The following is a 16,071-nucleotide window of genomic DNA, read 5'->3' as shown; positions in this document are numbered from 1 at the left end:
TCGTTTGTCATTGAATGACAACATACACTTAATTGAAGAATCCTTACTGTTGACCAATCACTGACAAAGGGGCATAGACATTGGCTACCGAACCTCAACAAGCCTCAAGAAAAAAATGTAGGTGCTCAAACAGCCGAAAAATACCCTGCTGAATGCTACCCAACACCAAAACGAACAAAAACATCACTAAATTTCATGATAATATATGTGCAAACTGTTTAGACTGAGAACCATACAGTAACCCTAAGAAGCTACACCAAAAATATATGAATCACAGCAATACAATTGCATATCAACTAGGAGTATTTAGCAGGTAGGTGAAGTATGCGCCAAAGTAGTTCCAGTACCTGATAGGTCGAGACATGGGCAGTCCCCCGATGTAGATTGGGTCCAGGTCAGAGCGGTTGAGGTCAGAGGCAGACCCAGGAGACTGTGCCTCTATAATCTCTTTGTCTGATGAGTTGTCTGCAGCCATCACCGATATATAAGCTGGGAGGATGGAAAGAAATACAACAGTTTACTTTACATCAGACCTGGGAGCAAATACATGGATATTTAAGTATCTGCTTATTTAAAATATTTTTTTCTGTGTATTTGAGTATTTTCAAATACACAGCCGTGCCCAAAACATGTGCTTTTATTTGAGTTTTTGAATCGTTATTTGTAAAAACAAAATAGTCTACCAAATTGTGTTTGAGATTATTTTCAAATACTTATTTCAAATACCTGGGTTAAATGGATGGGAGTGTATTTGAGTATTTTCAAATACTTTCCACGTGTATTTCGAAATACACTACAATATTCAACTACTTGTCTTTTCAAATAAAATATATCTGAATACTTAGTTTGAATGTATGTGAAAGTAATTGAGATATTTGAAATAGTATTTGAACCCAGGTCTGCATTACATACATACTGTAGGCATTATACCAGGACAACCACTACAAAACAATAGGGATATACACAGTATCAATAAAGCTCCAGGGGAAAAAAAGTTGACTGTGACCCCGAAAATTATGGTTGCCCGACTATACCCTATATAACTCTGAGCCTATAGCCTATGACCTATGACCTTTGCGTTTGTTCCTCTGCAGGGTGATCTTGTACCAGCTGCCAGTGTTATAGGCTTTGTTGGAGGAGAGGGTCAGAGGACCAGAGCCAAGTTCAAAGGTTAGACGCACTTGGCCCTCCACCAGCTCAATGGACAGGAAGTCCCTCTGAAATAACAAATAAACACATTAGTCAATCTTTATTGTCCCCAGAGGGTAATTTGACTTGCCACAGCAGAGGATGATAGCTTTCCACTACAATATGTACATCTAGAAAACAAATACAGACTGTTCAGTGTGGTTGTAGTGTGTTTGTGGGTCAGTAGGGGGCGTACCGTGCCGTTGGAGGCCAGGTAGAGCAGCAGGCCGTTGGGGGAGAGGGTCTTGAACAGCAGTACGATGGAGGTGGAGGTGGAGCGGAGGGGTTTCTCTACAACTGAGTAGCCACTGCCATCAAAGTGGAAGGACGTCTCCTCCGTCTGCGGACTCATGAAGCATCCGCGACACTGGCCCTCCCTCTCGGCGTAGTTCCACAGCCCGATGTTCTTCTCGTTGAGCGACGCCTCCCCCATACAGCCCTTGAACTGGGTCATCTTCACCGCGGAGGACTTCTGTGTAAAAGAGATTGAATAAATGGTTTCAGATTATCTCAGTGCTTTGCATGTCCTTTGTAATTTTGTGTCAAGTGACTTGAATGTTTTTTTTTTGTTTTATTGGTGGAGAATACAGAATGATACGTGTTGTTGACGTAACCATAGGTACGGGAAGATGTTTGGGGGTGAGGATGCAGCGATGTTTTTCACCAATGGTGTAACGGTGCTAAGAACATTTTGTCGAGGGGGGCTATATCGGTCTATACTGGTCCACTAATACAGGACTAGTAAATCTTTCTTTATAGTGATTTTTCCCACGGCTATGGATTTAACTTGAATTGAACCAGTTCAAGCTCTCAAGGACCCAAGCTGGTGGCTAGAACCATGTCTGAGTGAAAATGACCCAGCCAGGTGGGACTGTACCTTGATCTGGCCTCCCAGTCCGCCAACAAATATCAGGGTAAAGTTGTTGACATCCAGGACCGTAGCAGAGCGTGGTGAGGTGGTCTTGACCGCGGGCAGGGGGTCTGACTCCAGCTGGTGGACTGACAGCGTGCCGTGCTTCCCAAAGCGGGTGGCGTTGATGCGGTGCCACTTGTTGTTGTTGATCTGGATGTCGGGGTACTCCAGTTTGGCGTGGCCTGAACCCACATCCCACAAGAACCCCACCTTGCCATGATGCATCTCCACCGCCATGAAGTCCACCTGATATACAGTACCAGTCAAAAGTTTGGACACACCTACTCATTCAAAGGTTTTTCTTTATTTGTACTATTTTCTACATTGTACAACAATAGCGAAGACATCAAAAATATGAAATAACACATATGGAATCATGTTGTAACCAAAAAGTGTTACTTTACACATGTAGTTATAGCGGTAACATTGACGTACATGTTATAAAGAGTTTATAAAGGGTAGTTTATAGATGGTCTATAGATTATTTATACCTCTCTGGTTGAATGTAGATTATTTAGTTTAAAACAGACTTATGGGTAATCATTACGAGGTACTTTCGGTGGTAACTTACGCTGGAGCTGCTGCCCAGATAGAAGAGCAGGTTGTCAGGCTCGCTGGTCTTGACGGTCATAGTTAGAGTGTTGAAGTTACTGGAGGACATCTCAGGCTTGTAGGCCCTCACACAGTCTTTGTCTGCCAGCACTGACACCTTGATCTGTACAGGCCAGAAAAGGACAATATTAGTATGTCAGTTGAGGACAGAGTGTGTTGGTCCATGTACAGCAGGGTTCCATGTACAGCAGGGTTCCCAACTGGGGGCCCGCGGGTGGTTCTATTTGGCCACCCCAAGTTTTCTGAGCAAAAACCAAATAGTTGGACACCAGGAAATCAGCTCCAAGTGATTGTAATTTTGGAAATCTGAGACACGTGATTGTAATTTTGGAAATCAGCGCCAAGTGATTGTAATTTTGGAAATCTGAGACAAGTGATTGTAATTTTGGAAATCAGCGCCAAGTGATTGTAATTTTGGAAATCTGAGACAAGTGATTGTAATTTTGGAAATCAGCGCCAAGTGATTGTAATTTTGGAAATCTGAGACAAGTGATTGTAATTTTGGAAATCAGCGCCAAGTGATTGTAATTTTGGAAATCTGAGACACGTGATTGTAATTTTGGAAATCTGAGACAAGTGATTGTAATTTTGGAAATCTGAGACAAGTGATTGTAATTTTGGAAATCTGAGACACAAGATTGTAATTTTGGAAATCAGCGCCAAGTGATTGTAATTTTGGAAATCTGAGACACGTGATTGTAATTTTGGAAATCAGCGCCAAGTGATTGTAATTTTGGAAATCTGAGACAAGTGATTGTAATTTTGGAAATCAGCGCCAAGTGATTGTAATTTTGGAAATCTGAGACACGTGATTGTAATTTTGGAAATCTGAGACACAAGATTGTAATTTTGGAAATCAGCGCCAAGTGATTGTAATTTTGGAAATCTGAGACACGTGATTGTAATTTTGGAAATCAGCGCCAAGTGATTGTAATTTTGGAAATCTGAGACAAGTGATTGTAATTTTGGAAATCAGCGCCAAGTGATTGTAATTTTGGAAATCTGAGACACGTGATTGTAATTTTGGAAATCTGAGACAAGTGATTGTAATTTTGGAAATCAGCGCCAAGTGATTGTAATTTTGGAAATCTGAGACACGTGATTGTAATTTTGGAAATCTGAGACACGTGATTGTAATCAAATGTATGACCCGCTCCTCTAGTTGATGATCCCTGTTGTACAGTGTGTGTGTGTGTGTGTGTGTGTGTGTGTGTGTGTGTGTGTGTGTGTGTGTGTGTGTGTTTTGTGTGTGTCTGTGTGTGCGTGTGTGTCTGTGTGTGTGTGTGTGTGTAGTCCAGCAGCAGTGACTAACCGAGGCAGCCTGTTTGCGGGCCTGGTTGATCATCTCTCTGATCTCAGACAGGTTTCTGCTCAGGTTTTCCCCCAGGGTCTTCAGGGGTTTAAGACGGTCATACAGCCTCTCGGTACGACTCTCTGCCTCCTTCAGCTTAGACTCAGCTGTCCTAGCTGAGAGGGACAACAGATAGGACAGGTTAGTAATGCTAATGGCATCTTACTCATCTATGTCAGTCACATAATATCTCTAGAAATGAGCCTGTCATTGATATGTCACGATAACATGGTAATAACATTTGACTAACATTAAACAGGTATTTGGGACACTACTTGGCTTCTAATGTGGTGTGGTTGAAAGAGTCCTTAGATGCTACATCAATTTTTGGACTTATAAATGAATGATTATAAACCCATTGAATCTTTAAGAATATAACTTGTAAATACTTCCTGAGCTTAGTTCAACTGTCACACCCCATCAGATCGCTAACTATCAGCCTGTTTTACTCCAATGTTTGTGAACAACATTTATAAATGTAAACAAACACTGTATATCATGGATGGTCAGTCCTTGCATCCATAGCTCTGTCTATGAATTTGACCTGGGGTTACCTTTCTCAAGCCCCCTCCTTCAGATTTTTACCAAAATAGAGGCGGGTTTTTGCTTTGTTACTGTTTCAACTCTGGATTCTGGCTTTATTGTGGAAAGGGTGGAAGCAAAGGTGGAAAACACTGTAGAAAACACTGGCATGACAAAGTTGCTAGCTATAATCTAGCTAGAGCCATATTTGGTTGTCAGAATAATATGTTGGCCTCACCGGTGGAGTGTGAGTCAGAGAACAGCTGGTTGGTGTTGGAGACGCTGTGTTTGGCCTGGGCCACTGCCTTGCTGGACTCCTCCAGTCTGACCCTGAGCTCCTCCAAGCGCTCCAGTGCCCTCTGCAGGGAGGAGTTGGCCATGGCAGCCTGCTCCTTGGCCTCCAGCACCTGCTCACTGGTGCCTACAGGGGGCAGCACAGTCAATGTGAGTGATGTACTGAGGTACCACATTCCATGCTGTTCTCTGTTTTCCCACTGTTTAGGGTGTCTTTGAGTCTATGATGAAGTGTTCAATATATGACTTATGTGATAATCATTAGTTGATATCTACTATTTTCAGACATTTTTCAAGTGAGAAAAAACAGCTCAGAAAGTTGTAAAGTACAACATTGTGTTATTGTTGGTTTTAATGTAGCATTTTTGACTTGTTGAATGTTGTTTTTATGACTTAACACAGGGAAGAGATCATGAAAGTACTAGAGTGTGATGTAGGAGAAATGACACATAAAAGGACAATTATTAGGGCATCAGTTGTCAGTAGCACTCACCGTTGGGCAGGCTATGGAGCAGGAAGGCTGGCTCTGGGATCAGTCTGCTGGTGTTATGGAGGTTGTTTATCAACAAGGCCATTCTGTCTGTCACATCACTGATGTTAGCGAGGAGACCTAGAAGAGACAGAGACATGTCACTTTTACTACAATACAGTGCATTCGGAAAAGATTTAAACCCCTTAACCCTTTCCACATTTTGTTACGTTACAGCCTTATTCTAAAAGGAATTAAAAAAATGTCATCAATCTCACACAATACCCCATAATGACAAAGTGAAAACAGGTTTTTCGAAATGTTTACAAATGTATACAAATTGAAAACAGAAATACGTTATTTTAACAAATATTTAGACCCTTTGCTATGAGACTCGAAATTGAGTTTCCATTGATCATCCTCGAGATGTTTCTACAACTTGATCGGAGTCCACCTGTGGTAAATTCAATTGATTGGGCATGATTTGGAAAGGCACACACCTGTCTATATAAGGTCCCACAGTTGACAGTACATGTCAGAGCAAAAACCAAGCCATGAGGTCGAAGGAATTGTCCGTAGAGCTCCGAGACATGATTGTGTCGAGGCACAGATCTGGGGAAGGGTACCAAAACATTTCTGCAGCATTGAAGGTCCCCAAGAACACAGTGGCCTCCATCATTCTTAAATGGAAGAAGTTTGGAACCACCAAGACTCTTCCTAGAGCTGGCCACCCGGGCAAACTGAGCAATCGGGGAAGAAGGGTCATGGTCAGGGAGGTGACTAAGAACCTGATGGTCACTCTGACAGAGCTAGAGTTCCTCTGTAGAGATGGGAGAACCTTCCAGAAGGATAACCATCTATGCAGCACTCCACCAATCAGGCCTTTATGGCAAAGTGGCCAGACAGAAGACACTCCTCAGTAAAAGGCACATGACAGCCCGCTTGGAGTTTGACAAAAGGCACCTAAAGGACTCTCAGACTATGAGAAACAAGATTCTTTGGTCTGATGAAACCAAGATTCAACTCTTTAACCTGAATGCCAAGCATCACATCTGGAGGAAACCTGGCATCATCCCTACGGTGAAGCATGGTGTTGGCAGCATCATGCTGTGGGGATGTTTTTCAGCGGCAGGGACTGGGAGACTAGTCAGGATTGAGGCAAAGATGAATGGAGTAAAGTATAGAGAGATCCTTGATGAAAACCTGCCCCAGAGCGCTCAGGACATCAGACTGGGGCGAAGGTTCACCTTCCAACAGGACAATGATGCAAAACTTGTCTAAAAACCTGTCTTTGTCATTATGGGTATTCTGTGTAGATGGATGAGGGGGGAAAAACTATTGAACCCATTTTAGAATAAGGCTGAAACGTGACAAAATGTGGATAAAGTCAAGGGGTCTGAATACTTTCCGAATGCACTTTAGTGTGTGTGTGTGTGTGTGTGTGTGTGTGTGTGTGTGTGTGTGTGTGTGTGTGTGTGTGTGTGTGTGTGTGTGTGTGTGTGTGTGTGTGTGTGTGTGTGTGTGTGTGTGGACGTGTTTAACTATTATTGTGTGGACCAGAAGTCCCCACAAGAATAGTAAACAAACAAAAATTTGACCAACTGGGGACACAAGGTCAAATGCTATTTCTAGGGGGTTTAGGGTTAAGAATTAGTGTTATGGTTAGAATTAGGTTAAGGGTTAAGGTTAGGAGCTAGGGTTAGTTTTAGGGTTAGGAGCTAGGGATAGGGTACGGGTTAGGTTAGGTTTAGAGTTAGGTTAGGTTTTCGGGTTAGTGTAAGGGTACGGGTTAAGTTTAGAGTTAGGCTTAAGGTTAGGTTTTTGGGTTAGGGTACGAGTTAGGGTTAAGGTTAGGTTTAGAGTTAGGGTCAAGGTTAGGTGTAGAGTTAGGGTTAAGGTTAGGTTTAGAATTAGGGTTAAGGTTAGGTTTAGAATTTGGGTTAAGGTTAGGTTTTCGGGTTAGGGTACGGGTACGGGTTAGGTTTAGGGGTTAGAGAAAATAGGATTTCGGGTTAGGCTAAGGGTACGGGTACGGTTTAGGTTTAGGGTTTAGAGAAAATAGGTTTTCGGGTTATGGTAAGGGTAAAGGTTAGGGGTTAGAGAAAATAGGTTTTCGGGTTAGGGTAAGGGTAAGGGTTAGGGGTTAGAGAAAATAGGTTTTCGGGTTAGGATAAGGGTACGGGTTAGGGGTTTGAGAAAATAGGTTTTCGGGTTAGGGTAAGGGTACGGGTTAGGTTTAGGGGTGAGAGAAAATAGGTTTTGAATGGCACTGAATGGGTTAGTTGGGTACAAGACGAATAGGTAGACTGTGTGTGTGTGTGTGTGTGTGTGTGTGTGTGTGTGTGTGTGTGTGTGTGTGTGTGTGTGTGTGTGTGTGTGTGTGTGTGCTCCAACTCACCCACAGTGCTGTTGTTCAGGGCCAGACTCTCAGCCAGTATCTTAGCACTACGCTGCACAGCCTCAGATCCCAGATCAGTAAGTGACACCTCTTGCTGGACCGTCTACAGTCAACACACACACACACACACACACACACACACACACACACACACACACACACACACACACACACACACACACACACACACACACACACACAGAGAGAGAGAGACAGTTATTTATGGTACTACTATAGTTTGCAGGTTTCTGACCCACAGCACACTGCATATCCAGTGTAGTAAAAAAACAAAATGGCCAAAGACTCCAGTCACCCAAGTTATAGACTGTTCTCTCTGCTACCGCACGGCAAGCGGTACCGGAGCGCCAAGTCTAGGACCAAAAGGCTCCTTAACAGCTTCTACCTCCAAGCCATAAGACTGCTGAACAATTAATCAAATGGCCACCGGACTATTTACATTGACCCACCCCCTCCCTCCTTTCTTTTGTACACTGCTGCTACTCGCTGTTTGTTATCTATGCATAGTCACTTTACCCCTACCTACATGTACAAATTACCTCAACTAACCTGTACACCCGCACATTGACTCTGTACCGGTACCCCTGTATATAGCCTTGTTATTGTTATTTTATTGTGTTACATTTTAGAATTTTTTTACTTTAGTATATTTGGTCAATATTTTCTTAACTCTTTCTTGAACTGCACTGTTGGTTAAGGGCATTTCACAGTAAGGTCTACACTTGTTGTATTTGGCACATGTGACAAATAAAGTTTGATTTGAGTAGAGTAGTTCTCTAGCCTGGTCCCAGATCTGTTTGTGCTGTCATAGGAGTTGGCAGGACAGCCCAAACAGATCTGGGACCAGTCTAGTTATTCCATGTTCTGATATTAATAGTGAAGGGACACTAAATGAGCGGCGACTCACCATGTTGAGGGCCATAGCAGCAGTCAGGATGGCTCGGTCAGCCATCTCCTCTGCAGGCTGGATGTTAACTCTGATGTTGGAGTTGGCATGCGCTGCACTGGTGGCTTTCAGAGTGGTATTCATCACCTCCGCTAGAGAGCTACATACAGGAAGACGAGGTGAGGCCGATGTACTACATATAGATAGTTAGTCCTATTTCAAGCGCCTAATGTTTGTGATGACGAGGGATTTTGAAATACCCATAAAACGCCTTTGAAAGGGTATATATGTAGAAGTTTACACGCACACACACCAGACCGCCCGCCGGCACACACACACACCCCAGACCGCCCGCCGGCACACACACACACACACCAGACCGCCCGCCTGCCCGCCGGCACACACACACACACCAGCCCGCCGGCACACACACACACCTCTGCAGAGCCTGGGCCTTCTTGCTAAGTTCTTGGGCGTGGTCCTCAGCCTTGTAGACCAGCTCCAGAGCCTCTTGCTTCCTCAGCTCCATCACCAGAGCATCCACATGCTTCCTCAACATGGGGTTCCATTGCTCCAGCTGTTCCTTGGCCCCCTCCAGCTGCTTTACAAGTCGCATATAACCAAAATAAACAGTTAGAATGGACTCAGATTCTGTTAGATAAACTGCATGTACCAAAATGATTTATATATTTTTTACACTGGCCAGGTTTCCTAAAAAATGTGTACAATCGCTACTGACCTCTACTGACCGCTACTGACCTCTACTGACCTCTACGGACCTCTACTAACCTCTACTGACCTCTACTGACCTCTACTAACCTCTACTAACCTCTACTGACCTCTACTGACCTCTAATGACCTCTAATGACCTCTAATGACCTCTACTGACCTCTACTGACCTCTACTAACCTCTACTGACCTCTAATGAACTCTAATGAACTCTACTAACCTCTAATGAACTCTACCCAGCTCTACTGACCTCTACTGACCTCTACTGACCTCTACTAACCTCTACTGACCTCTACTGACCTCTACTGACCTCTACCAACCTCTACCGACCTCTACTGACCTCTAATGAACTCTACTAACCTCTAATGACCTCTACTAACCTCTACTGACCTCTACTAATCTCTACTGACCTCTACTGACCTCTAATGAACTCTACTAACCTCTAATGAACTCTACTAACCTCTACTGATCTCTACTAACCTCTACTGACCTCTACTGACCTCTACTGACCCCTACTAACCTCTACTGACCTCTACTAACCTCTACTGACCTCTACTAACCTCTACTAACCTCTACTGACCTCTACTAACCTCTACTGACCTTGAAATATAAAGTTTAAATCAACAAATAAAGTTATTGATTCTGACGCACAACACATGTATTTGACATGGATATGGTGGTAATACGGCGTTATGGTTTGACTTACAGAGGTGATGTTGCCCATGTTCTCTGCTAGAATGACAGCATCAGCCAGGATGTCCTGAGTCTCCTCCAGCTGGGTTTCTGCTGTCTGGTTCAGCCGGCTCACATTCTGCTTCAGACCCTACACACACGCAGAGACAACACAGTCTAAATACTTCAATTGGAAAACTGTATAGCCTCTCTGTAGCTAAGATGTTTGAAAATGAGTGAAATTTTAAATACATTTACTTCACCAACCTACATTTGACATTTATATGCTTATATGTGACTAAAAATGACAAGATATGATTTGGTCTTCGCCACATGTCAACAGTAATGACAAACTGTACTACATGTAAAGTACTTGAGTAATGTGAGTGTCCTGACCTGGTACTGTGGCAGATTGGTGTTGATGCTGTCCAGCAGGGTGTGTGTGTGGTTGTTGTTCTCCCTGGCAGTGTTCAGAAGGGCCTGGGCGCCCACTAGCTTCTGCTGGTGTTGGGTCAGACTGCTGGAGATGTTGAGGGTCTGGAACTCTGTCACTCCCTGGGGCACCTGGAGGTCCTTCTGCACCCTCTGGAGGAGAGCCTCGGCAGCCCTGCAGTTCACATAACACACAGGAGGGTTAGAATACACTACACTTCAACTATAGTACACACATAACACACAGGAGGGTTAGAATACACTACACTACAGTCACTTCAACTATAGTACACACATAACACAGGAGGGTTAGTCAGCTATACACATTCATGTACTATAGTACTACTATAACTACACTCTAATACAACTTCACTAGACCAGTAGAGCCCAGAGCAGTGTTACAGTACACTCAATCACTGTAGTATAACAAGGAACAGTGTTACTTAGACCCTACAGAGCTTTTCTAGTTAAGTGGTATTAACACTTCTGAGTGCAGATAGCTGGTGGTTGTATGGGACTGAATCCAGAAAGGGTAGCCTACACAAAATCGCCACCTTATATGGCTAACCAACCTGAGTTCTGTAGAGACGCTGGCGTTGGCCTGTGCTAAGTCGACCACTCTGATTGTTTCCAACATGGCTGCCACCTGCTTCATTAGCCGTCTGCTCTTCGCCTCGTTCATCTCCACGTTGTCTGTCCTGTTTAGACGGCCAGCTTGCTCCGCCAGGGCTGAGCCAATCACAGAGAGGGTAGGGCTTACAGGTTAGCAGCTTTTGTAAACATAAATGAAAACAGTAGGCAGCATCAACAAGGAAACAAGGATCATTTTTGACCCCATTAGCAATGGAACCATTTTCATATAGCATAATGTCCTGTGGCAGCACCTTGTATAGCAGTCTGAATGGTGTTGATGTACTCCAGAAGCTCGGCCCCCTGGGTAACGCTGTTCTCTATGGACCGGGCCACTTCCTCTCCATCAGCAGACACACCCATAGCCTTCTGTAGCAGTCCGTCTATGTCCTGGGTGAGGTTTGTCATGTCCTCCTCATCCCTGGTCAGGTGATAGGCTGGGCTCCTATACGAAGACATCAGACTCTAGGAGAGAAATGACGACATACGTGTTTTACACGTGAATGTGTACTGAGTACTTCTTAACTTAAGACAAGGCAGGAGACAGGGGATTCAAAAGACGAGTTCAAAACCTACTGGACAGAGAGGTATAATATGACTCCTCTTTTACCTTGACCTCTCGCGTGTCGTTCTCCAAGTTGACCAGTGTGCTGTAGGGTGACAGGATGACCCCGGTCAGGTTGACAGACAGGAAAGAGCGCTCTACTGCATCCAGGTCATCCAGGAGCACCCTGGTACACTCATCATCACACACTGAGGGGAGGGGGGAGCGGAAGGACATATTCTAAAGTTGCAGTTGTTTGTGTGTGTGTGTGTGTGTGTGTGTGTGTGTGTGTGTGTGTGTGTGTGTGTGTGTGTGTGTGTGTGTGTGTGTGTGTGTGTGTGTGTGTGTGTGTGAGAGAGTGTGTGTGTGTGTGTCTGTGAGTGAGTGAGCACGTGATTGTGAGTGCATGTACGTGTGTGCAGACATGCCTTTATAAGCGTCTAAGTACAGTGCATTCAAAAAGTATTCAGACCCCATGACATTTTCCACATTTGGTTACGTTATAGCCTTATTCTAAAATTGATTAAATCATTTTCTTTCCCACTTCATCAATCTACACAGAATACCCCATAATGACAAAGCAAAAACAGGTTTTTAGATTTATTTTCAAATGTATTAAAAATAAATATGACATTTACATAAGTATTCAGACCCTTTACTCAGTGCTTTGTTGAAGCACCTTTGGCAGCGATTACAGCCTTGAGTCTTCTTGGGTATGACGCTACAAGCTTGGCACACCTGTGTTTGGGGAGTTTCTCCCATTCTTCTCTGCAGATTGTCTCAAGCTCTGTCAGGTTGGATGGGGAGCGTTGCTGCACAGCTATTTTCAGGTCTTTCCAGAGATGTTTGATCAGGTTCAAGTCCGGGCTCTGGCTAGGCCACTCATAGACATTCAGACACTTGTCCCGAAGCCACTCCTGCGTTGAATGGTCGTTGTCCTGATGGAACGTGAACATTCACCCCAGTCTGAGGTTTTTATCAAGGATCTCGCTGTACCTTGCTCCGTTCATCTTTCCCTTGATACTGACTAGTCTCCCAGTTCCTGCCGCTGAAAAACATCCCCACAGCATGATGCTGCAACCACCATGCTTCATTGTAGGGATTGTGCCAGGTGTCCTCCAGACATGACACTTGGCATTCAGGCCAAAGAGTTCAATCTTGGATTCATCAGACCAGAGAATCTTGTTTCTCTTGGTCTGAGAGTCCTTTAGGTGTCTTTTGGCAAACTCCAAGCGGGCTGTCATGTGCCTTTTACTGAGGAGTTACTTCTGTCTGGCCACTCTACCAGAAAGGCCTGATTGGTGGAGAGCTGCAGAGAAGGTTGTCCTTCTGGAAGGTTCTCCCATCTCCACAGAGGAACTCTGGAGCTCTGTCAGAGTGACCATCAGGTTCTTAGTCACCTCCCTGACCATGACCCTTCTTCCCCGATTGCTCAGTTTGGCCGAGTGGCCAGCTCTAGGAAGAGTCTTGGCGGTTCCAAATTATTCAATTTAAGAATGATGGAGGCCACTGTGTTCTTGGGGACCTTCAATGCTGCAGAAATGTTTTGGTACCGTTCCCCAGATCTGTGCCTCGACACAATCCTGTCTTGGAGCTCTACGGACAGTTCTTTAGACCTCATGGCTTGGTTTTTGCTCTGACATGCACTGTCAACTGTGGGACCTTATATAGACAGGTGTGTGCCTTTCCAAATCATGTCCAGTCAATTGAATTTACCACAGGTGGACTCCAATCAAGTTGTAGAAACATCTCAAGGATGATCAATGTGTTAGGTTATATTATTAGAGTAGGAACTCAACTGACACTGTGAAAGCTTAAACCAATCTTCCCAGAGGGTCAATACAGCTGCATTAGACAAAGACATGGTTTTTCAACCGTGGTAGTATACATACCCCACATTGAGTGGAGTCTCCTTCTCATCGCTAAACAGTGCATCATTATTTATAGTCAGGGAGATGAGTGATATGGGCCATAAACAGTTCCTCCCCTTATCAGTACTGACACATGTTCCTGCACTCAGCCCGTCCCAAGGTTCATTACGGCTCCCCTCATGTCTCTTTCTAACTAATGATGAATAATAAGCTCAGAGACCAAACCTATCAAATGGAAACAGGATGCACCTGAGCTCAATTTGGAGTCTTATAGGAAAGGGTCTGAATACTTATGTAAATAAGGTTGTTTCATTTTTAGACATTTCTAAAAACCTGTTTTTGCTTAGACATTATGGGTTATTGTGTGTAGATTGATGAGGAAATACATTTATTTAATCCCTTTTAGAATATGGCTGTAAGGTAAGAAATGTGGAAAAAGGGAAGGGTCTGTATATTTTCCAAATGCACTGTATGTCCATATAATGCTAAGTCCTGCACAAATCAAAGAGTAGGATTCTCACAGACACACTGGTCCCCGTCCAGGACGTGTCTCGCCTCGCACTGGTCACACAGGTGTCCCCTGACCCCGGCTTTACATTCACACTGGCCCGTCAGAGAGTCACACGCTGGATGGAGAGAACCTGCAGTACTACACCGACACTCTTCACACTTCCCACTTAAAGCTGACGGGTTCCCATAGTAACCCACTGCACACCTGAGAGAGGGGGAGAGAGAGGCGGGGGAAGGGAGGGGGGGGCAAAGAAACAGTGAGAGGGAGAAATAATGGAATAGAGAGATAGAGGAAGAGAGGGAGGGAGAGAGAGAAAGAAATAAACAGATAGAGAGAAAATAAAATGGTTATCTTAGAGCTGTATTGGTGGTATCTAATGAAACACTTGACATCCAACAGGTGACCCTGTAATACTCTCTCTTACCTCTCACAGTAGCGCCCCTCATAGCCGGGCTTGCAGGCGTTACAGCGGAAGTCTCCCACCACTCCCTCTAGAGCACAGGTAGGACTGAAGCTGACACACAACAATACACCCACTATGTCAGACAGTGTTATAGAGACTACAATATCTCCTCACTGCCCCCTGCTGGCTAAGACCTCTATTACCAGAGGACACACTCAATGAATCCTGCTTGAACTCCACTGTAGGCCAAATTAGCTTCAGCATTCTAAGGAAAACCCATTTATTTACGAGATTTAATATGTGCTCTTTACAATAGTGTGTAATCAATATGTGTGTATCAATCTCTTTAAAATACACTATGTGTGGAATGAGACATTTAAACTCAAGAACACCTCACTTATCAGAACAGGTGTGGCTGAGAGGAGAGTGAGACAGGTACCTGTTCTCTTTGAGGGGGCAGGCACACAGCGAGCAGTCCCTGACGGAGCCTTTCACGTTGCCATAGTACCCTGAGGTACACACGCTACAGTGCTCCCCTGCCGTGTTGTGTTGGCAGCCCAGGCATTCTCCCGTGTCCAGGTCACAGGCCTGGCTGTGGTTGTTACAACGGCAGGGCACACACGGCTGGATCAGCGGTCTCTTCCCCCGCATGTTCAGCTCAGTCACTGGTTGCCGGTAGTAGCCCGGGGCACACTCCTACACACAACATAAGTTAGCAACAATGGTCAACACCAAAATCCAGAACATACACTACATGGCCAAATGTATGTGGACACATGCTTGTCGAACATCTCATTCCAAAATCATGGGCATTAATATGGAGTTGGTCCCCCCCTTTGCTGCTATAACAGCCTACCCTCTACTGGGAAGGCTTTCCACTAGATGTTGGAACATTGCTGTGGGGACTTGTTTTCATTCAGCCACAAGAGCATTAGTGAGGTAGGCCTGGCTAGCAGTCGGCGTTTCAATTCATCCCAAAGGTGTTCGATGGGGTTGAGGTCAGGACCTCGCTTTGTGCATGGGGTATTGTCATGTTGAAACAGGAAAGGGCCTTCCCCAAACTGTTGCCACAAAGTTGGAAAAACAGAATAGTCTAGATTGTCATTGTATACTGTAGTGTTAAGATTTCCCTTCACTGGAACTAAGGGGCCCGAACCATGAAAAACAGCCCCAGACCATTATACCTCCTCCACCAAACTTTACAGTTGGCACTATACATTGGGACAGGTAGTGTTCTCCTGGCATCCACCAAACCCAGATTCGTCCGTTGGACTGCCAGATGGTGAAGCGTGATTCATCACTCCAGAGAACATGTTTCCACTGCTCCAGAGTCCAATGGCGGCCAGCTTTACACCACTCCAGCCAACGCTTGGCATTGTGCATTGTGATCTTATGCTTGTGTGTGGCTGCTCGGCCATGGAAACCCATTTCATGAAGTTCCCCCCAAAAAAGTTATCGTGCTGATGTTGCTTCCAGAGGCAATGTGGAACTCGTTAGTGAGTGTTGCACCCAAGGACAGCAGATTTCTGTGCGCGACGCGCCTCAGCACTCGGTGGTCCCGGTCTGTGAGCTTGTGTGACCGTTCCTAGACATTTCCACTTCACAATAACAGCACTTCCATTTGACCA

At 44.7% G+C, this 16,071-nt stretch overlaps 1 protein-coding gene across 1 annotated transcript in view; it reads right to left on the bottom strand.

The window, feature by feature from the left end:
- LOC106579654 (laminin subunit alpha-1) overlaps nucleotides 1–16,071 on the bottom strand; it is an 84,993-nt gene that overhangs the window by 7,498 nt on the left and 61,424 nt on the right. Inside the window, 19 exon segments of the mRNA XM_014159776.2 lie at nucleotides 348–489; nucleotides 1,073–1,217; nucleotides 1,385–1,660; nucleotides 2,066–2,347; nucleotides 2,673–2,816; nucleotides 4,026–4,180; nucleotides 4,825–5,007; nucleotides 5,374–5,490; nucleotides 7,748–7,850; nucleotides 8,673–8,811; nucleotides 9,089–9,252; nucleotides 10,087–10,203; nucleotides 10,449–10,659; nucleotides 11,057–11,213; nucleotides 11,369–11,579; nucleotides 11,725–11,867; nucleotides 14,051–14,244; nucleotides 14,465–14,554; nucleotides 14,883–15,139. Of these exon segments, the coding sequence (XP_014015251.2) occupies nucleotides 348–489; nucleotides 1,073–1,217; nucleotides 1,385–1,660; nucleotides 2,066–2,347; nucleotides 2,673–2,816; nucleotides 4,026–4,180; nucleotides 4,825–5,007; nucleotides 5,374–5,490; nucleotides 7,748–7,850; nucleotides 8,673–8,811; nucleotides 9,089–9,252; nucleotides 10,087–10,203; nucleotides 10,449–10,659; nucleotides 11,057–11,213; nucleotides 11,369–11,579; nucleotides 11,725–11,867; nucleotides 14,051–14,244; nucleotides 14,465–14,554; nucleotides 14,883–15,139 (3,230 nt within the window).

Source organism: Salmo salar, chromosome ssa19 (genome assembly GCF_905237065.1).
Source record: "Salmo salar chromosome ssa19, Ssal_v3.1, whole genome shotgun sequence".
In the NCBI taxonomy this organism is placed as follows: domain Eukaryota; kingdom Metazoa; phylum Chordata; class Actinopteri; order Salmoniformes; family Salmonidae; genus Salmo; species Salmo salar.
Note: the sequence above shows the minus strand (reverse complement) of the source record. Positions and strands in the feature narration are given on the sequence as shown.